The 24,859-nt window shown below is 27.8% G+C and overlaps 1 protein-coding gene across 3 annotated transcripts in view; it reads right to left on the bottom strand.

Annotated features, from left to right (window-relative positions):
- The window catches only part of LOC136082285 (uncharacterized), an 89,378-nt gene that overhangs the window by 5,586 nt on the left and 58,933 nt on the right, over nucleotides 1-24,859 (bottom strand). For all 3 annotated transcript variants that reach the window (XM_065800989.1, XM_065800991.1, XM_065800990.1), the window contains 2 exons: nucleotides 17,320-17,651; nucleotides 8,859-11,443 (listed from right to left, as the gene is read on the bottom strand). In XM_065800989.1, coding sequence (XP_065657061.1) covers nucleotides 8,859-11,443; nucleotides 17,320-17,651 — 2,917 coding nt within the window. The remainder of the gene's footprint in view (nucleotides 1-8,858; nucleotides 11,444-17,319; nucleotides 17,652-24,859) is intronic.

Below are 24,859 nucleotides of genomic sequence, written 5' to 3'. Positions count from 1 at the left end.
CGACGTCTTAGACAAGCAGGACTTTCTGGCCGTATAACAGTCAGGAAACCGTTGCTACGGATTGGAAATAAAAAGAAAAGGTTACAATGGGCTATAGACCACCAAAATTGGACAGAAGAAGACTGGGGAAAAGTATTATAGACCGACGAGTCCAAATTTGAACTGTTTGGGCAAAGACGTAGAATTTATATGTGAAGAACAACAAAAGAAAAATGATCCCAGAGTGCTTAGTGCCGACAATCAAGCATTGTGGTGGGTCAGTTATGGTATGGGGATGTTTTTCTTCAGCTGGTGTAGGTGACCTAGTTAAAATTGAGGGTATTATGAAAAAAGAACAATATAAAACAATTCTAGAAAACAATGCTACGCCTTCTGGCTTAAGAACTATTGGTCGTGGTTTTATTTTTATGCAGGACAATGACCCTAAACACCTGTGGTAGATATTAGAAGAATCCTGGTTATCAATTACACCCGAAATAATAAATAAATTAATAAATAGGATGCCAAGGATCGCAAAAAAAGTGATAAAAACTCGTGGGTTAGTTTTTGACGAAAAGACAGTTTATTAATAATAGTGTTGTTAGTATTTTTTTTATTTCATTTTTTGTCTTTTTTTTTTCTTAAATAGTAACTATATGTATTTTTTATAAAATAAATGTGATATTTGAATTTTTTTGAAATAATTATGGGAGTTTTAATTAAAAAATAAAACAAAATCCAAGTGTCCGGAAACTTTTGGCCTGCAGTGTATATATATATATATATATATATATATATATATATATATATATATATATATATATATATATATATATATATATATATATATAGTATATATATATATATATATGTGTATATATATATATATATATATATATATATATATATATATATATATATATGTATATATATATATATATATATGTGTATATATATATATATATATATATATATATATATATATATATATATATATATGTATATATATATATATATGTGTATATATATATATATATATATATATATATATATATATATATATATATATATATATATATATATATATATATATATGTATATATATATATATATATGTATATATATATATATATATATATATATATCAAGGGCGTGAAAATAAGCTTGAAAATAATTTCATAAATTCTTTAATAAATTTAATAACTTTAATTAAATCTCTAATTAAAATAATTAAAATAAAATCCCTAATTAAAACAGTTAAAATAAGTTTTTTTTATCCCTTATAAAAATTAGTATTTTAGGTTTATACTTCTAAGCTTTTGTGTTATTTGTTTTATGATAAAGATATTTACAACAATTATAATTATCAGCACGAGAACACTAAAATTAGATTATTCTTACGTTATTTTACGCAATACTCAAATTACTTGTGGTAACTTATGTATTCCGCTTCACAATTAAAAAGTACCAGATAGTAGGTGATAATTAATAAATAATTTATTTTACCCATGAAATATCTTAAATTATTTATTTAACGGTTTTCCATTTTGTATAAATAAAGTAAATATTTTATAAATAATGTTTTATAAATAATAAATATAATACTTTATAAATAATAATAAGCACAACTTATAATTAATTCAAAAAAGGTGAGGATGGATGCGAGTTTGCAGCTATTGCATCTTATATGAAGCTGAAATATTTTTGTTAACAGTAAATAGCAGAACACGAAACAGTAGTACATTGCTCATTTTCTCCTATTCGTTGTTTGCAAATATATTTGCGGTCATTGTTTGCAAATAAACTTGCGGTCATCGTTTTCATTTTAAGTTTTTTTATGTATGACTTTCCAAAACTGATAAAAAATATTTTAATTTAAAATTTTATTGTGGATGTCATTTAGTTTGTTGACTTTTTAGAAATTAAATTCAAAAGTAAAGTTTCTTTACTTTGCTTTTGGATTTATTTGATTATTGGTGGGGGTGGGGGGTGGAATACCACCTACACCCCCTGTTCGGGACAACCCTGACTGCAGAAAAAAGTTCCAGATATAATGCTAAGAAGAAATAAATGTTGGGTATATGAAAACAGGTTAAAAGATAATGTTGAATATCTCAAAAACTTTATAATAGAACAAGCCAATTTTTAAAATGCAGCAACAAAAAAACTTCATTGATTGAAAAAAGGAAATGGTTATAAACCATCTGAAGGAAACTTATACTTAAGTGACAATGATCCAAAAAAAGAAAATAAATTGAATGAAGAAATGTACTGTTTTCAGAAACAATCAAAAAATATGGGATTGCCTAACCTTTGAAAAAAGAAAGAATGGAGACAGCCAAGAAAAATTAGCTGAATTTTAATCATTCGTTAAAAGAATGCAAAAACTCAAGAATTTGTGGAACTGATGGCTGTACATATAGTTGCAACCGTTTGGTTCACAAGAAGAGTCTAACTGAAAGAATTTCTGAGGAAAAAAGAAATGGTAATAGAAAACTCTTATATGTTGAATACCCAATTACATTAAAAACACCTTATGAACTGATGAATCTTTTATTTATATAATTCTTTAGAAAGGAAATAAAAAAGTTGTGGTCAACGAATTACTTGACAATGGAAGTAAAAAGTTGTATTTGAATTCTAATGTAGCTGATGAGTTGTCACTGCAAGGTAAAACAGAAAAAGTAACCATCAATATGATAAGCGAAAAAACTGATTTGTCTGAAACAATGGCTGAGGAGTTCAAGCTAGAGCCATTGAATGAAAAAATGATAATTCAAATGCAAGGTTTTAGAGTGAATGTAACTGGAAACTCAAAAGCAGTTAATTGAGCAAAAATGTCAAAAAAGTGGAGACATCTAAGTAACATAGAATTCCTAAACTTTGAACCAAAACCAAAAAATTATACCCTAATTGGTGTGTATTCTGCTAAATACACTGTGCAATTATAAAAAGGGTGCTGTTTCATTAGGGGACATAATGAAACAGCACCCCTTGGATGGACATGTATTAGTGGTTCCTTAGGATATCTTCAAACGAAAACAATATCAAGAAAAAATGTAATAGACAATGCTAACAACACAAAAAAATTATGGAAAATTGAAGGCGATGAAGAAATGCAATTTAAAAATATAACAGCAAGCCTGGAAGACACTACCACACTAAACATGGGAACAAGTTTACCTTTCATGACACTATTTGTAGAAGTTCAATTATACAAAGAACTCAAGTTACTATATAATTCAGCAGGAAAGTTTGCACAAAAATGGCTTTTAAACTCCATTAAAATTCTTAAAGCAACAGCTGAAAATGATTGTGCCAAAAATATAAATTTAAATTCTAGAGAGTTACCTGCAATAAAAATACTTGGAGTTGTTTAGAAAGCAAAACCTGATTTATTTACTTTTTATTCTGTTGCAACCGAAAATAACTTCACTATATACAAAACAACTTTTGCTTAAAAAGATGGAAATTTTTTTTTGATCACTTAGGTTTTTTATCACCCTTTATCATTCGCATCAAAATGATTATTCAAGAATTGACGCATGGGCATCCGCAGCAAACTCTAAACTTAAGTATGTTCATACCTATGCCAAATAAGGAGGTCTTGCAAAAATTTGGGATGGAGGAGGCCAGAGAACGAACAAACTCTAAAATGCTTGCCCCTGCCCAAACGTAATGGCACTGATGTAGTAAAATTTTCAACTTTACTATCTAAATTTAAATTTATTAACAGATTTTAAATTTCATAGAAAAATTTTTTTTTTGGAAGGAGGGGAGGGGAGGGAGGGGGAGTAGGAATAGAGTGGTGGGTCAGAAAATATTTGCATGGCCATAAATTTTGTAATTTACAATATTTTTTGACAAAATTTAAGTCTGTTAATAAATTTAAATCTAGTTTTAGTAAAGCATTTTAAGATTTGTTCGTTTCTAAGCCTCAGCCATCCTAAATTTTTGCAAGGCTTCCTCATTTGACATAAATATAAACATACTTAAGTTGCACAATGTGTGAAAGTGTCCTACCTTAAACATCAAAAAATCATGTGGGAGCCCATGGATTGACGGAAAAAAGGCAGATAAAGTTAATAATAATATTGATCAATTGTTTTAAGTTTAAAAAATTTCCCGATGATAAACATTCCCAGATGTTTACAAACAACTTCAACTGTGATAAGCCGTGAACTGTGAAATCATTATGTCAAAAGCATATGTGAGCCTATTACAATCTATACCAAGACTTGAGTTATTTGGAGCTGCTCTCTGTTTACAACTCGCAGAAAAGTTTGTTAAAGCCTTGAAGCTTGAAACCAAAGACGTAACTATATGGTGTGAAATCCACAACAAAACTTAATGTTTTGTGGTGGGTTAGAAGTCAAAGCCAAAAGTTGAAACCATTTGTTTCCAACCGCATTTGATATATTCAATCAAAAACTGAATTAAAACAATGGAAGTACATACTAAAAAAGATTAATATGGTGGTTTTACTAACAAAAGGAACATTAGCAAATGAGTTAGCAAAGAATAATAGGTGACTAGGTGGACCGAGTTTGCTAAATTTTTAAAAATAGAAATGGACAAAAAATCGTGTTGAAAATGACTTGTCAGGATAAAGAGATGGATACATAGATTTATAAGTAATTGTCAATGTGCAGGTGATTTACATAAAAAAGATGATATTACACCTGATAAGTATCATGAAAGCAAGAATGAAATTATTGCTAAAGCTCCACAGAAAAGCTTCAAAGAAGAATATAGCAACATAAATAAAAAAGAAAAACAATATCAACATCAAGCAAAACTATTTTTTAAATCCACTAATTAATGAAGACTATTTATGGTTTTGTAGTCTTTTTCAAAATGCCAACTATTTGCCATACAATATTAAATATCAAATCATTTTGCAGAGAGGTCACTTAATTACAAAACCGATTTTTAAATATTAACACGACAAAGAAAATCATTAATGAAAACAAATCAACTACTAACAAATTTATCAGAAGGATATTAGCTTATACAAGGACAAGAAGAAATCTGTGTTTAAAATCAAAATTTATTCCTCAATGGCTTTTTTTGAATGGTGAACAGAAGAGGATTACCATTAAAAGTTTTGACAGACAATAGAACCAATTTTGTTGGCGGATCTTGTGAACAAAATGAATACGTCAACAACTAAGATAAAAATAATGTCACCAGCTCTACAGCTAATAAATGGCACTTCAATGCTCCATTTAGACATCATCTGGTTGATTATTTGATACAATGGTCATGACAGAAAAACGGGCAGTTTTTCTGCCATGACCATTATTTCAAATAACCAACCAGATGAAGAACTACAATACTTAAAAAAGCCAATATTACTGATAAAGAACTCTATACAGCATTTAAAGGTGCTGAGAGTTTATTGAATTCTCAACCATTAACTTACCATAGTGCGCATAACTTACCATAGTGCGATGATATTGCACTGAGTCCAAATAATTTTTTTGACTGGTTTGAAGGATAATTTGCGCCTGAAATAGTCAACTCTACATATCATCCTTAAAACGCTGATGTTGAGTGCAAAAATTAGTATGTCATTTCTGTAAAATGTGGATGAAAGAATGACTTCCCTCCTTATCAAAACGATATAAATGGAATGATATTTTATAAGTAAATTTTCCAGATGCACCTAGAGGGAATTGGCCACTCAGTAGAGTTATAGAAGTATTTGAGGGTGTGTTAGAGATGCAAAAAATAAAATTAGCAGCAGAGAATTTTTACGACCAACTAGAATATATCTTGAATATGTTTGATAGACTATAGTCTATCAAAGAGTGCAAGAATGATAAGAAGAAATCATTTTTACGTTTTTTTTACGCAGCGTGCAAATTACTTGTGGTAATTTTCAGCATTCCATTCCACAATTTAAGAAAACCAGATAGTAGGCGATAATTAATAATTTATTTTAACTATAAACTATCTTTAACTATTTATTTAATGGTTTTCCATTTTGTATAAATAAAGTAATTATTCTATAAATAATATGTTTGTTTATGCTGACTTATGTTGAAAGTCAATAAATTCATATAAAAAGTTAAAAAAGTAAAACAAAGTATTAGTACGCAAGCGGTATTATTTTTTGATCGCCATCAGATTAAGATTGCTTTATGTAATGACCTATCTATGAGGGCATTCATATCCCTCCCCAACGCATAAACTTATCAAACATTTAAAAATTTTTTTTAGTTAATTCTTTTTTTTTTAAACAAAAAAGAAAAGTTTATAAAAAAAAGAGAAATATGTTATGTAACAGTATGGGCGAAAGGTAAGAAACACTAAAAAGTGTCATCACTATCACCTTTTTCACATGTGTCAAAAAGGTAATCATACTAATTATAGTTTGAAATGCAAATGTTTTCAAATATACTCTATATTTAAGAAACAACTTTTAAGTTCAAAGTTCAAGGAAAAGTCGCTTAAGTATAATGGAAAACAATGTTGTATTGCAACAATCCAGTGAAAAGGAAGTTGCAAGGACTTTTAGATCACTAACAGATGAACTCAAAAAATAACAATTTGATAACAAACCTTATAAGCAGTATTTAAAAAAATATCACTATCTATGCATGTTAGATACAAAATGGGCTGAGAAAAATCAACATAACTTTACCACTTGAGTATTGACTTTATAATACAAATAAAACTGTTGACCTTTCAAGTTATCATATATATAAAACTGTTGATCTAACAAGTTTCGTCCTAAAACAGCATTTAGCAACTAAATCAAATAAAAGCTAACCTAATATTAACTTGCTAAAATTAATGATACCAACATATTTTTCGATCAATGGATTAAAATAAACTAACATAAAGTGTTTGAAACAAATTAAAAGTAACCATATTTTTGTAGTCATGGTAATGCTTTTTTTTATGTAGCTGTTATCGAATGAGTTAATGATAGCTCCTAAAAAAAGTGGTAAAATAAGATATTATTATACGTAAATACTTTTTTTAAAATACATTTGTCTGAATTTTTAATAATCAAGTTAAAAATTCAGACAAATGTTTTGTGCGTGTTAGTGAAGGTGGAATTTTTTTTCCTGTTTAAACACAGTTGAAATACATCCTGGAACCTTCAAATTGTCTCAAAATATGTTGAAATCTTCAAGGGATATCAAAATATGTTCAAATCTTCAAGGGGTCTTAAGATATGTTCAAATCTTCAAGGGGTCTCAAAATAAGTTCAAGTTACAAGAGTTTTCAAATTATAGGATATTGGATTACAAGAGTTTAACTGTAAGTTTCTCTAAAGCAAACGAAAAATTGCAATTTTTTCCTGCTAATGTTCATTAAAATAATAATTTGCTAAAAATCATGATAACTGATTCAGAAAAACAAAAGCACACTTAAACATCAACTTGTTGAGAAATTAATTGTTGAGAAATTAATTTTAAAAATAAAATTGCTTGATCTTATATAGGAGCATAGTTTTTAATTAGATTTTAAATTAGAAGGTCCTCAGATTAAACAATTATTATAAATAAAAGAGGGTTAAGCATTATACACTGATGCACACTAAATGGATTTGAAGTAAAAACTAATACAAATCTAATTTGGATACTAGATCAATTTGACAACTGACCAAAACCTTTTTTTTTATTAATGTTGCATCACTTATTTAACCAAAGATTATTCAATCCAAAATTCATCTCCTAACAAAGCTTGTAACACTACCTAATTTAGCACTTTTTAAAAATATTTTTTTCATAAAAAGTCATGAGTCACCCACTGCGCACCTGATTTCTATGAAGTTTTCAATATCTCTGTCTGCATACCATAAAATTCACTTACTAAAATTAACCTGTGGCTGCACCAACATGGCTAATCTTGGTTCTTTATTAATACAAATTATTTAAAAATTATTAGTATAAATGTAAATAATAACTATCATTTTTCAAATTTTCATATTAGTATAATATTGAAAAAAAATTGTTTAAAAAAATGAAAACCAGTTCAACCAATCAATGTAACGCAAATTAATGCATACCAGCCATATGATTTGATGAAAATAAATAATTTTTGGTTTTTAAATTTTGAATGTGCTAAAAACAGTGTCTAACATCAAAAAATATTACTAAATAATATTTTTATTAAAATATCATAACATGATATAAGGAATATAAATATATTTTTCACAACCTATATATGAGCGATCACAGTAAAAGCATAATAACATTTTATGTAGTATAAGCAGGAGTGTAGAGAGCAAAAAAAAAGTACCAACTCCGACTCCGATCATTGAATTTTTCAGACTACGACTCCGACTCAAAAGCAAATTTTTTGAAAATTCTTTGAATTCTTTAAAAAATATTAGGCAATAATTAAATTTTTTTTTTTGCCAAATATATAAAAAAATCTTTGAAGGTTAAATATTTTGTACATGTACGTGCATTACCGAGAAGTTTTACTATTGGAGCTAGAGTCGCAATTTTGTTTAGCGACTCAGACTCCGCTAAAAGTGTCGCAACTCCGACTCCACAGCCCTGAGTATAATAGTAATCACAACACTCCTACTACTATAATATCCATACTACTATCCCACTAAACTCAGAATACACTCTTAAATTACTAATATTATACCACTACACGAATAATTTAAATGATTTTATGATAATATAATATTTATTTATATAGCAGATATTTAAAATTATGAAATCATTTGATATAAAATTTTTTGTAATATAAGTTTTATAGGGCTGCATATTAAAAATTAGCGTCTTCAACAAGTGGCTCAAGATAAATTTTCATATTTATAAATTAATAAATTATTACCAATTAATGATACACATTACAATTAGTCTTTGAAATTTAAAATATTTGTAACAAAGTTTAAGTCTAACCTGACTCTTTTTGGTTAAAGTTTCTTTTGAACAAACTTCCACATATGCTTTTAAATACATTTTTTCTTTTGGATAAAGCTTAGTCATCTTTGTTGAACTTTGCAATCTTACCTGAAATTTAGAATTCTCAAGCACAGGAAGAAATCCACTGTTCACCTGGCCATCAGTAATCACACAAACTTTCTTTAAAGATTTTCTGCATTTTTCCATATATGGATTATTAATCGGATTTTCACATTGTCTGCCATAAGATATTTGATTACTGATCTTACTTTCGAATGAATACTTTGTTTTATATAAACTAACTGCATTTAATTGCATACTTAATTGATATGTATAAAATACATTATTTGCTTCAGGTGGAAGATATATATTTAACTTCTTCAAGAAAAATGGGCCTGATTTTTCATTTGACACCCACCCATGATCTACCAGCCATTGTTTGTCAGGAATTTTAAAATAAGTTGTTCCGTCTGTAATTAAGTTATCACCATCACTGTCACCACTACCGCTATCACCACTATTGCTACCAATATTAGTATCCACACTATTACTAGAAGAGATCTGACGGTAATTAAACAATTGATTTGATGATAATACTCCACGGTCTAAATCTCCTTTCAAACTTAATGGAATTAAAGCGAATTTCTTTTCAATTTCAGAATTAGCACACATATCAGGCATTGAAACGTAAGACAATAGTCTAAAACTGTTAATATCTGGATTTTTTAAAATCATGTTGCAATCATCTGTAGGCTTACCATGATTTCTGTAAGTGTAAATATTGCACAACTCTGTATATAATCTAAGCTTTTGAACACGTGTTGAATACACAGCTTTTATCATAAGAAGCTTTTTTTCCAAATTTGTTTTATCATTACTATCATTGATTATATCTTCTGCAGATTGCTTAGCAATAATAGATCTTGCACTTCTTGCAAAAGCCTCCATTATCTCAAATTGTTTTTCTCTGACTACTTCATACTGACCAAATAAAAGTTTCAATGCCATGTTTACATTATTAACAGCATTTTCACTAAAAGGTCTTAAAATTGCACCATAATATGAGCGTGCACTGTAAATGTTCTCTATTAGTTTGTTTACAGCAGGCTCAAGAAACCCAGAATACTGATCAATATCAATCTTTTCAATAGCAGGAGTATAACGACCATATAAATCTAAAAAATCTCTGCTCTGTTCTAGTGTTAATTTGTTGCTGCCAACTGCATCAGACAAAATTTTTGAAATTTTTTTAAAACTAATTATATTATCTTTAATTTTATCTTCTATTCGTTTTAAAATTGGACTGAGATTTTCAATGAGCTCATCGTAAGTGTTCTTTATGATTACTATATCTGCAATTTGATTTGTAATATCAGTACCAGTATCCATAAGATCAGTAATTGACCCATCTGTGTTGGTTATCAATTTAAGTGGATTAAGTCTTCCAGCTAATTGAACTGCCATCTTTGCAAAGCTTTGTATTAGTTCTAGACTTTTACCCCAAAGGGCATGATATTCTAATTCTGAAATTGATTCAATTAAGCCAATTTCTTTTTCTTTGATGAGAGCATTTGAATTATGCCACATGTCAATAGCATAAGTTATATCATGGTTAGCTAATTGATTATCAAAGTCTGCTAAACTTTTAAAATACCTTCCAATACTTTCCTTTGTTTTAAAAATCTCATCCTTTAAACTATCAAAATTTGTTTTAAGAAACTCAAATTCAAGAAATTTTTGGAAATTATGCATTTCAGATAGTGTGACAGTGTTCTTAGAAACTTCTTTTTCATAGTTTCGTAGTTCTTCTAGAGCTTCTGATACACCATTGTACACAGAACAATAACTTGGATAATCAGAATATATGGAGTTACAAGTCCATTCTCCACAATCGCGTTCAATATTTTTTAAATAATTTTCTAGTGATCGAATTACTTCTGTATTTGAACCTTTTAGCAACAAACTATCTAATGATGCAATTAAACTACTTTCAAAACATGTTGCACATTGGATATGTTGAAAATTACAATTAGGGATGATATCATATTTGCAATTTTCATCTTCCCTGTTAAGATAGATGCAATCATTCTGATCATCATTTGAGATTGAAAACTTAGCAAAATGTTCTTCGTTAAATCGGTTCAAATCCCTCGGAAAAATGATGCCATAAACGCCTGTTTTGTTCATTTGATCTCTAGTTAGTAGTTTTGTACATATATGTTCTGCTTCATTGATATTGTTAATGCAAAGCGGTAATCCTGCATATGATACCCTGGTTGGTTTTGTTTTTTTAAAAATATGAATTTCTTCCTTTTTTACGCAATGAACTGCAACTGGTATCCTAACTGTTTTTTCACTAGCTTTTTCAGTGCAACTCTTAAATGAATCCTTAGTTTCCTCGCAACTAAAGGTTTTAGTTCTATAATCATTATTGTTATAACTCTTTAGTATACTTCCATCAATAGTTATAGCTCTTTCATTTTTATATCCTAACAAAGAACAAACGGTACTTGAACTTTTATCATTCCAAAACTCATTATAAAGTGGTTTACCTCCATAGTGAACAATTCCAAAATTAGATGCTGAAATGTAAAATTGAAAACAAATATTATAATCTAATATAAATATAAATTAAACGCAATATGCGTTTACTTAAAAATAAAATTCGTGAATATTGTTTAGAATATGAGTAATTGTGTAGTTTAATGCATTTCTTAATCAGTTATAGCATAGTTACACATAACAACAAAAATTTAAGAGATAAATAATACAACTTTATTTGATCAAACTTTGCCTGCAGAGTATTATATAAAGAGTGAGATAAATGATTGTTGCTTTGCTCTTAAGTCAAGATATCTTGACATTTTAGCATCATAGATATTTATAAAAAAACAACAACAAAAAAACTCACAGATTTTTTATGGAATCTGTTAACTTAAGCAATGTTACAGATGCTATGATTTTTGTTATGGATTTTATGGATAATATGATTTTTCTAACATGTGATTAATTTAAAAAGGCTATTTAAAGTTATTGAAATAAAAAAATGAAAAAATAATATAAATAAACTCTTTTAATTCATTTAAAGTTAAAAAAAATCCTACTTAAAACTAAATAATCAGAATTCCAAAATTAATTACTATAATATACTTCCAATCTTTTTTGGAAACCATATATTAAATCCATTGCAAAATTAGCATCTGCTAGGGTTGCATCTCTTTGTCGCGCTTGCCACTTTCTCTTTTCTATAAATACTATAATGGGCACTGCTCTAAAGAGCTAGCGTCTCTTGTGCCATCTACTAAAATTCATTATCATGTAACTCATTGTTCAATTAAATCTAATCCTTTTACTGTGACTGTTCCTAAGTGCTCCAAAAATTCTTATTTGTCTAGTTTTTTTACACGAACATCAGTTCTTTGAAATTCACTTCCTTCATCTTGTTTACCTGATTCATATAATTTGCAATCTTTTAAATTGTCTGTCAACCGTTATCTAGCTCTATAAACTTCATCCTTTTTTCTTCCAGTAACTTCCAGCTCTAATAACAGTTGTTTGCACCACTAAAGATTAACAAGTATTTTAGTTTTCTGAATTACAAGAAAATTAAAAGTTAAAAGAATTACAATAGGGATATGTGGGCGATTCTGTGTGAAAACATCCCTAAGTCTTAGATTTTGCTGATTTTTAAACCACTTAAAGATTTTAGTAAATTATGAACATCCTGAAAATTTAATCGTCTAATTTCAATTGATTCCTAAGATGTAGCTGTTTAAAGTTTGCCTCCAACCAACAAAAATCCGCCATGTTTAAAAATGGTTTTGGTCCTAGTTTCTTTTATATGTATGTTGGAAAGCTGAAAATTTGTACCTTTACATATTTTAGGCCAACAAATCCAATGAAACAACTTAAAATATTTAAAAACGAACATAACACCTAAAATTTAAGTGTTTACCACAATTTTACTAGGGCAAGTACCATCACAAAAATGCAGATGTAGCTTGATTTTTTTTTCAAGAATTTGTCCTGAATAGTTAAGTTATAGTTATTAAAAAGAATTGGAAATTATTCTTTTTTAAAACAGAAATAAAAACATGGTCAAATCTACTTAATTTTAATGCTTAAAAACAGATATTTTGATAAATTAAACAAGAAAAAAAGGGTGTAATTTGACAGTTTTGTAACTGAAATTGTTTTGGCAAAATCAAACTGTTCTTTTAGTTGTTGTTGACTAGCTGTTTCTAGTTTCTTTATAATTTTATAGAATCTGATCCTAAAAAATTATAGTTTCAAAGGGGGAAAATCATATAAATACAGATGTATATCACAAATTTAGTTGTTTTTTTCAGAGGTTGTATTAAATAGTTTAGTTAGAGCTATTACAAAGAATCAGATTGCAGCATTAAAACAGAAATAAAAACATCTTCAAATATACTTAAATTTATTACTAATAAAACATTAGTTTCATATTTATCAAACTAAGACAAATAAACTTAAAAAAAAAAGGTCCTAAAAAATAGAGCACTTGGAAAGAAGTTCAAGAAATAAAAGTAATATACAAAATTTACAAACTAAAAACTCAATAAAATTAAAATTTATTAGTTATAGTGTTGTAATCATTTACATCAATGTTATATGTTGGCCCTGATTTTGCTGTTGGGACTTTGATTATTAAAACTAAATTCAACAATGGTACCCAACAGATATTATCTCTCTGTGGCCAAATGAAGTTTTGAGAAGGACTGTGAGGGTGCTTAAACTTAGTTTGAATATCATTTGTAGTAATATCTATCTGTGTAACCATGCCTATCCACCAAAAGGAATTGTACTTGCATGCAACAAAATCATTTAGATCTGGTACAATTACAACATCAGATGTTACTGCTTTTGACAGTATAAATCTGTCAACACATTGATGCTCGCTTGTTCTTTTAAAACTAATTTCAAATTTTGAAATGGGTATGTAATGATGATAACTTCTGGTACCTGGAACAGTTTTTCCAATTTCAAATCGCTCCTTTAGTTGCTGTCGCCTTTTAACGGTACCACCTATGCCATCACAATTGGATTTTCCATGGCTGGTTGCAAAAAATACCCATTTAGCTATAATCTCGAAATCTTTATGATGGCATAGATTTATAAATTTTTTTATAGTTTTTATAATGAGCAGTACATTCATCAGAAAAATAATAAATTTTATTGATATTAACCAAGTATTCTTTAATGTAATTAAAGAATACTTGGTTAATATCTTCCCAAAGAAGCCTTTTTTTACAAACAATTTTTTTTTCCAGTCAAAAGAGTTCCAAAGAGTAGAAGATGATACTAAAGATAGTAACAATTTAGTTTTTTGTTTTTTTTGTGTTCAGAGTTCTATGATCTACAAACGTCCTTCTGAAGCTATGATGAACTAGAATTCTTTTAAATGGGTTCTGATTTTTTATAGAATTGAATTAAGCAGTTAAATCTTCCAACTCCTTTTTTTAGCTGATCTTTGTTAGTGTTTTTAATCCCTTCACTCTTTACTGAGTATTTCGTCAATAATAAACGGTTCCTTGCATATCAAACACTTTTCTTTAGCGGCAATTTGAGCCGCTTTATGTTTAAATTATTCAGTGTTCAGTTTTTATGACCATGTAAAGAATAACACTTCTCAATTTGAGGGAGCCAACAACTTTACATGGTAATAAAAACTGAACACTGAATAATTTAATCATAAAATATAAAATTTGTTGATGAATACATAACTAGTTTATATTTATGAAACTAGTAAATCAAAAAAAAATTCTTTTTTCAAATCCATGCTTTATGCAAGCAGAATTCTATTGGGCCTAGAAATTCTTTTTTTGTTATCTTTTGTAGAAGGAAAAATTACTGTTACGTTTTTAAATTTTTTTTTTATTAATTCAGTGTTCTTTTAAAATTTTTGTAGAAGGAAAAATTACTATTATATTTTTATAAAATTTATTAAATTAACAGTAATAATTTAAATCTTTTGTAGAAGGGAAAACTTCATACAAAAAATTTTTACAATTAATTTTTGCAAAAGATAGATCTATCTAACGATCTACCTTTTGGACCTTACATTTTATAGTGCGATCCGAGAGCACTTAGTAAAAATATATATATAAAGTAAAAAACATATATATATATATATATATATATATATATATATATATATATATATATATATATATATATATATATATATATATATATATATATATATATATATATATATTTATATAAATATATATATATATATTTATATAAATATATAATATAAATTATATAAATATATATATAGAAAGTAAAATATGTATATAGAAAGTAAAAAACATATATATATAGAAAGTAACCTTATATAAAGCATGGAAAAAACAATAGGTTTTGAATCGCTGCGCTTTAATGTCTTCGAAACTACAAATAATTTGCATATCAATGATTTTTGTGACGTAATACGCAACTCATATCAAATAAAAAAAATGTATGGGGAAACACAAACTAAATTTTTGTTAACTTAATTAACTTTTTTTGATCAAATTTTTCCATTTCCTTGTATTGTCATCGAAAATGATTAAGTGTGCAAAATTTGAGCAAAATTGGTTGAGAAAAAAGCTTTCAAAAATTGATTTCAAATTTTGTGGCACACAAATATATATATATAGAAAGTAACCTTATATAAAGCATGGAAAAATAAACTATTCAACTCATTGCCCTCACATTTAGGGTAAGGAGGGGGTACAATTTTAGGGTTTCTTGTTCCCATTCTCCTATCACAGTAATATTTTTTTGTGAAGAATCTTTTTGCCTTACATAGGAAAACAAAAAAATTTGGAATATTCTTTTTGTTTAAAAGTTGATTATTTCAAACATTAAAAAACCTTTCTTCGCCACTGTTTGCATCTATAAATGCAGAAGACTGAAAATGACTTTAGAGTAATGACCATGTAAACTAAAACCATGTTTATAACTATTATATTAATAGATTAATAAATATTTAACCATTAAAGATTTGAATTTAATTCAATACTAAAAAAAAGTTTTTCATAGGAGTAAAAGAAATTCAAAATAAGTAAAATCATAGATCATCCAGGTCATATTTTAAAAATCCAGAAAATTGTTTGGATAAAATATCCAAAAAAAAATCCAGATTATGTTTTCCCTTATTTTCTTCTAATTTTGCTTTTAGCTGGGTTTTTTTCAACCTTTTCATAACTTTTCTGAGTGATGAGTGAGAAATCTTAAAAAAAATATATATTACAAAAATATATACCTAATCTTCTATGTACGGAAAATGTTTTGCATATGCGGAAAAACTAAAAGTTGAAAAAAATATCCGGGACTCTGGAAATATCTGGAAAAAGATAATCCCTGTAAATACTTAATAATAAACTAAATAATTTTTTTTACCGCTTCTTTAAAAAATTAGATGTGACATCTTAAATAAACATAAAATACTAAAACAAAATAAACATTAAGCACCTTACACCTTAAATAAACACAAAATACTAGAACAATCATATAAGTTTAACTACTACTTAAAATTGTTAAAATATAAACCTTTACAACATGCATGATTACCTTAGCATATAATATCAAATGTTTGATATTACATGCTAAGGTAATCATAATGCCGATGGGTAATGTTGCATTATAGTAACAAGCATATCTTATTAAATTTTTCATTTTTAACCCATAGTTCTCATATGAATATGAATCAGCACTAAATTATCTTTCCAACCATATATAAAGTATATTTTTGAAAAAAAAAGTTAAGACTATGAAAACTATACCCCTTTTTAATTGGGTTTAAAAGTACACCTTCTGATGCTCCAATTGATAGGGCTTTTTTTTTGGTGATGTATCTTATATTTATGTTCACTTGTGCAAAGCTTTAGCTTTATAGTATTTTATTCTAGGTTGGGGTGATTTTTTTATTTAATCCAACAGACTATAACACATAACATACATAAGATTTAGAGAATGGAATTTAATTGATCACACCAATATGCATGAAAATTAAATGGAAACAAATTTAATTGATACACACTAATATGCACACATAAAAATTTTTTACAAATTGTCGTAACATAATTTTTGTTTTAAATTGAAACCAGAAAAAGATGCTGATAAATAAAATTAAAGAAGATATATTTTAATATATTCTAGATAAAAATATTCTAAATAAAAAGATTCTTTTCTATTTATGAATAGAATAAAATCTCGAATAGTTTCAAAAATCTCAGTGAATTATTGTAATTCCTTTTTGTTGTTGCAAAAACAGACAATAACTTGCTGTTATATTATTTGTTGAAAGTAAAAATAGCATAAAAAATGGTTTTAGAGTCAAAATCAAAGAATAATTACAATTGCTCTTAATTTCTTGTCTTGAATATCAATGAGGTAAAATTAACAGTTGAAGAAAAATACCTAGTAATAAAATTATAAATATTACCTGGATTGAAAATAATAAAATTTCTGATATCAACATGTGTTCTTTGATTTGGTTCTAATAATACACTTTGAATCCTTGGATTTACAACTATTATTCTATTTTTTAGATCTTCTTTATCAAGTTTATAGTTTTCTGCTACGGATAGATAATATTCGTCATTTTGAACCCACTGTTCAACAATCAAATGTACCCAATCATTAATTTTTTCAAGCTTTATTGCTTTACATTGCAGTTTAAAACAGTATTTTATTTCATCTCCATCGTTCCTTATTTCAATAAGTGTAATTGTTTCTGCTTTTAGACGAAAGATTTTGCCAGAATTTACTGAATTGCTAATACGAAAATAAATAAAATTAACAAAAACAAAAAAAAAATGCAAACAAAAAAATAGAATTCAAAATTCAAAAATCAAAACATCTTTGATTTCAGAATTCAAGGCTGCACTTAGAGTAGTTTTACCTCAACTATAAAGAGCTTGGAAAATTTCTTATAGTTGATCAACATAAGTGACTTCAACAAGTTTTTTGTTTCAATAAAACATATAATTATAAGAAAAAATATATTTATTCCCATGATTTTTTTTAAAAAAAGGGGGTCCCCATTTTATGACATCATTTTTAAGGAGGAGTACCAAAAAAGTGACAAAGGAAAAGAGGAATATCAAAAAGTGCCTAAAGAATTGTGTTTATTAATGTCCACTAACTGCTTCATCAACATCTTTGAAAGAGTTATTTTATAGAATAATATATAATTTATTCTATATTATTTTAATATGAAACCTTTTGCCAAAACTCATTTATGCCTATTTGACACGAAACTCAAAGCAGCCATAAAGTTGAGTTAATGCTGAGAAAAAGTTGGCGCCAATCACAGCCAAAATGTTTTATTCATCAGATGACCTCTTTCTTCAAAAATAGACAATATAACTTCAGACCAACACGTAGCTTACTTGCTTGTTACTAAATACTTACAAGACTATAAAAAGAATTAACAGCATCAAAAGTTCCTAAGGACGTCTCATATGAAGAATTGGTGACAAAATTAGAAAGGTTGTAAATAAGAAAATCATCGTTATTTGCACAAGATGAATTTGGTAAAACTTATAGTGGCAATGAATAACCTATACAGACGCTGACGCATCGAGTGATTCAAGAACCTCCGAGGTAGATGGCCAACTTTTAGACTGCCTCTCTCTAAAGACCTAATAGGAATTAAAAAAAGTGCTATTCTGCATAACATTTTTTGGAGAGAAGATGCATTGAGCTTTGACATATGTGTCAAGAGTGTATCTGTAGTTGAACTAACTAGATTGGATGCCGTATGTTTATCTATTAAAAAAAAAGAAGATGCAAGTTACGGAACAACTGCATATGAAATGATAAATCATATATGAAGAAAGAAAAGAGATGTTACAATTGTGAATCATTGACTCACTTTGCACATGAATGTACTTCTTTATTTTAGAAATGCTTGCATAAACATGCTGCAATAGACTGCTACAATCGTCAACGAATCCAGGAAAACTTAAATAGGACTAGTTCACATTAGGTATTTATAAAAGAACTCCCTCTTAAACAACACTGCCTACCATCGACTTTGTAATAAACAAAAGCAAAGCTACAGCTCTTGTAGATACTGATTGCTCGCAATCAGTCATCACTTAAAGGTTACCACTGTCTAACTATAAAGTTGATGCTGCAACAATGGGCGGAATAATTCTGTGTGAAGAAGTGAGTTTTAAAATACACCAAACCAACAAATGGGTGCTTGGTGGATGCATTGTATTTAAATGTGGATGAAGTAGTGAGCAAATACGACATACGACAAAAACTATGGGTATAGATTTAATAAAAATGTGTGATGGACTAATAATTGCCACTAGAAAATTGAAATTCTGTAACTCCTTGACTAAGTTATCATCGACACCTTGTATTGCAACAATTGATATTGGAATAAGTAAAGCTTTTTTTGATGGCAAATAATGAAATGTAAGTTGAGAATAAGAAAACAAACCCAACAAGAAAAACAGAACGAGCCAGTATAACATACCTGATCAAAATTGTGAGTCTTTTAACAACAAAATAAATCAATGAACCAAAGAAAACATACTTAATAAAATATGACAATGCAATTATGGGAAAAGCTAAGATCTGCTACCACTGATGTGCGTTATTTAAGATAATAAAAAGAAGATGAGACTTGTGGTTGATTATTGCGAGCTTAACACATTTTTAAAAGCTTCTACAAGGTAATGTAAATGCTATAAATGATGCAATGAGGGATTAGAGATTAAAAAGTAAAAATAGCAATGACTCTGTGGTGGACCACAAATGAGCATACCAACAGATTCATGTGCATAAAAGACATTGGCCTTACCAAAATATTATTGATAAAAATCAATGATGTGCACTTACAAGTGAAGGCTTTAGTTTGATTTTAGTACTAGTGATGATGAGCTCAATTCTGCAATATGTTCTCCAACAAGGTTTGGGCTTTAACACAAAAAAACCTGAATATTATGGCAAAAATCCGATTTATGTATAAGGATTGGAAGTCACAATAAATCCATTAACAAAGGGAATGTTTTGAAAGAGAGGATACAAGATTCTTATTATTAAAACTGTGCTTACCAAGAGGGATATATTCTTATTATGTGGTAATCTGGTTGCTAATCTACCAGTTGCTGGATGGTTGAGATTGGCATGCAGCTATATAAAAAGATGTACAAATGAAGTAGGATAGGATGAACCTATTATGAATAAGTATGCTTTTGAAATGATATAGGAAGATGTAGATAAAGTCTTAAATTGTGATCGGGCAAAAGGTGTATTGAATGTTAAACCAAATGCATGTCTAACTGTACAATGTAATGCAAGTTTGCTGTAAATGTAATTAACTGTAAAATGTGCTGTGCAATCCAAAATGTTAATTTTCTAAAAGCTTCAAATATTTAGAGTGTTGGTTGAGGATTATGCCATAAATCTTAATGTTACATGGGTGCCAACAACTTGAAATATTGCTGATGAACTCTCAAGCCAACAAAATAGATACAAAAAAAAGTTGCAAGGCTAGAATGTAATAGCATTTATAATTGTGATTTAAAGAATTTATTCAATAGCACACATGGGAGTTTTGAAGAGTATGAATTTATGTATGTGTGGTGGGATACATACACATACATAAATCTATGCTCTTCTGGAAATCGAAAAAGTATATTAGCATTACGTAATGGTTTAACTGCTAAAGTTGTAGTAAACGGATATAAGTTACCTCAAATTTTCTCATCTGCAGTATTGTCGTGTTGAAAAGAAGATATAACAGCTGACGATGATTACGTCTTGACACTATTCAAACCTCTTAAAACGAACTTAAAAGACATTGGCAATGAAGGTCCAAATTTTCAAATAAATCCTCTGGATGATGGAAAAGCTGACAAAAGTGGGGGTAGTGGTTATTAAAACTATCCAACAGATAGCAAAAGAAAGTTACGATTATTCGATTCACTCACTATGGAAGAAAAATACTTCCTAACTGTAAGTATCACGATTATGTATAAGCTCTTATTGAGTTAGTGGAGATCTAGTGATTTTGATTGGCCATTAATTAGCTTTGTTAATTATTCAAAAAAATCACAGACTGTATTTTCTTCTTCTTCTTCTTCTTTTTCTTTTGGCATTTCCCATTTAGGGGTCACCACAGTGGATCATACTCTTCCATCTAGCCCTGTCATGAGTGTCCTCCACTGACACAACAACCATTCTCATATCCTCCACCACTGCATCCATAAACCTTCTCTTAGGTCTACCTCTCCTCCTCTTACCTGGAAGTTCTATCCCCAAAACCTTCCTGCCAATATAGCTCGCCTGTCTCCTCTGTATATGTCCAAACCATCTCATTCTCGAGTCTCTAACTTTATCTCCAAAACATGCTACATGTGCTGATCCTCTAATAAACTCATTTCTGATCCTATCCTTCTTTGTCACTCCAAATGAGAATCTTAACATCTTCATCTCAGACACCTCCATCTCCCTCGCTGTATTTTCTTATTTTTTATAATGTTTTGTATAATGATCATTAACTGGTGAGTCCTGAGTTGTTTTTTTTAAATGATATATATAAAACAAACAATTTTTGTAACAAGACAAGATTGTTTACTAGTAAATAGCAAACATTAAAAAAAAAGACGGCTTGTAAATTTAATGAACAACAGTATCTTTACAGACTTTTTAAGTTTAATGAAGCTGATCATGAACTCAATTTATTGCCACAGCTAATACCACAACTTATAGGTTTAAATTAATTTATAATTAATCTTTCAATTTTATTTTTTCTATAATTTAAACTTTTAGTTTAACAATTTGTATTTATCTTTATGTTATGTAGTTATAAAGTAACTTATTTGAAAATTAAATTTGTTTGATTAGTTGTTAAGTTGTTGTGAAGTTGCAATTTGTATTCTTCTGTATAAATATGAAGATAATGAAAATAAGCTACCAGTGTATGTTACATTTTAAATGGAATATAAATTTTTTAATCAACATTTTTAATAAAATTACAAATAAAAAGTTTTTAACTGCATTTGATAATATGAAAAAAAATTTTATGACTTTATTATTTATTATGTAAGATTTGCTTATTATATGTTTGTAAAATGTATTGTTGCTAATTACAAGTTCTATTTTCATATTTTTGTTAATTTAAATATAGGTGTTTTCAGTTAGATGATTTTTTTCTTTTATCAACTATTATAATGGTGACTTTTTAAATTTTTTTTAAGTTTAATAACGTTTCTAATGATTCTTACAGTAACTAACTTTTACATCAAACATCCCAGCTTTGAAGTTTGAATAATTTAGACTTATTATGAATATTACAGAAAGTTGGTATTATATATATTTATATATTCTAGACTCATACCTGGAGTCTAGAATATATAAATATCTACAACATCAACTTTAGCTTCATTAAGAGGTTTAAGTGTAATGTTGGTTTCAGATTTGATGATGCCTCACAGCAGCAAAGTAGCATTCTACCCAAAGGTTGATATTTTAGAGAGGTGGAAGCCATCAGTGACAACCAATCCCACAAAAAAAAATTGGAATCTAAATGCTCTGGCTTCCACCACTTAATTTGAGTCTACAACCAGAGTTTTTTTTTGGGGGTAAAATATTTTTGAGATTAATGCCAATAGGTAGGTGGGAGCTATTAGTGGCAGTCTCCAAGACACATAATGATTTGGAGGCCACTTCTAGTGGCTTTTGCTTCATAACTGGCCCTAGCCACTGAATTGGAGGCAGATTTTTGCCTCCCACCTACAGAAGTAATGAAAAACACTTTCACGTTTGGTTTTAAGTTAACAAGCAATTTAACTAGCTCATAAATTAGTAGTTAACGATTGAATAAATTATTAGTTTAATATTAAAAAAAGTTTAAAATTGGAATACTTCTATGCTATAGGCGAAAAAATCATTTTGGCAAAACAAATTTATAATATGTAATTAAAATGTCAAATTTTGATTTTTTGGAACAAGCCAACATACTCCAGTTTAGATTGATTGTATTATTTAACATAGAGTGGTATTCTTATTTTTAATAATTAGATAATGTATAAGTTAATAAAAAATATATTTTATTATTTGTTAAAAATTTGCAACCATGTTGTATTTTGCTAATAGTTTTGTCAGATAACAAATAAAAATAAAAAATAAAGCAAAACTCACAAGTTTTAAAACATTTAACGTATTGACTCTACATTTAAATGTTAAAAATTTAAAACGTTTAAAAGTTTAAAAAGGTTTAAATTGGGTTTAAAAGTTTTAAAGGGTTTGAATTGAGCATTTGAACATTTTAATTTTTTCAGCGGCGTTTCTAGTTGTATGCTTCAAACATTTAAAATGCCTACAGGCATTATTTGTATATTTGTAAAAAAAAAATATATATATATATATATATATATATATATATATATATATATATATATATATATATATATATATATTATTAGCATGTATTTTTATATTATACTTGATTATTTTTATTAAATGTTTTAGCATCATTTCTTGTTATATTGGGAAAAAAAAAAAGAGAATTTTGCAAAGAAGCATAGAACACTAAATTAATAGCACGAAAGGCTATTAACATGCTTCTGGAGCGACGGAATGTTGCAAAAATGCCATGGGATATTTAACTGGCTGGACTCAATAGGGTTATCTATAAATGACAACTATAATAAAAGGAAAGTAAGGCATAATCGCTTGAAATTAATTATGCGCAAACATCTCAGGAGGTTAAACAATCTCTGGTACTAATGAACAGGGATAATGGGGTAAACAATTTAAACAGTTGGAGACCACTATTTAAAATATCATATAAAAACAAAACAATTTTTATTGAAGTTCTCCTCCTCTGTAGTGGCCTTCTCGGAGGTGAATTAACAAAATATATTTACATATACATATATATATATTTATATATCTATATAACTATATATCTATATATCTATATATCTACCTATCTATCTATCTATCTTATCATATATATATATATATATATATATATATATATATATATATATATATACAGTGGTGTGCAAAATAATAGGTAACAATAAGGATAATGCGTTTATTACATCACATTTATAAATATGTTTGACATAAACGCAGGAATACTACATATATTTCTAAACTCACTTTTTTATGTATATTGTGTTGTTTGCTGGTAATGTATGAACAAGTTTGTGTGTGTATTTATTTGATTTTTTTTGAACACTTTAATTTAAGGTGTGCAAAATAATAAGTAATGTATATTAAAAATTAAATTATTTACAATAATAACTTAATTTATTTAGTTAAAAAATGAATTTTATTACCAGTTACTATGAAATTTGTTGAATTAAAATGAAAATATTTATTTTTTTAAAAGTAATTAAAAAAAGGATAAAAAATGAAAGAAAAATAGGTCGTAACGTACATTGTTCGGAAGATAAAAGAAATTTAATCAAAATTTTACGAAACTTTGAAGGAAATTTCAAATTTAATGGACTGTTCAATTAATATGGTACGCAATACATTTAAAAAAAAAATACTCCCGAAACACATAGTTGAAAGAAGAAAACATCTAGAAGAGATGACAAAAATATTGTTCTTTATTCCAAAAGAAATCCTTTTGCAACGTCATTAGAAATAAAAACTACTCTCGGCCTGCAAATTGATGCTTCAACAGTTAGAAAAAGGGTTACTCAACAATATGTTAAAGCCAAAGTACCAATGAAGTGTCCATTTTTATCACCAAATAGTATTAAAAACAGGAAAGATTTTTGTTTTAGTCAGATGCACTGAAAAAATATGTCAGAAGACCAAAAAGTTAAATATGGTGGTGGAAATATTAAAATATGGGGTTGCTTTTCATATTATGGAGTAGGTCCCCTTTTTTTGATCAAAAAAATATGAACAAAGAAATATATTTAAATATACTGCAGGATGTTATGCTACCCTTCGCAGAAGAAAACCTACCTTTGATTTGGGTCTATCAACAAGATAAT

The sequence above is a fragment of the Hydra vulgaris genome, chromosome 07, assembly GCF_038396675.1.
Source record: "Hydra vulgaris chromosome 07, alternate assembly HydraT2T_AEP".
Classification (NCBI taxonomy): Eukaryota; Metazoa; Cnidaria; class Hydrozoa; order Anthoathecata; family Hydridae; genus Hydra; species Hydra vulgaris.
This window is presented reverse-complemented; position numbering and strand designations above follow the sequence as displayed.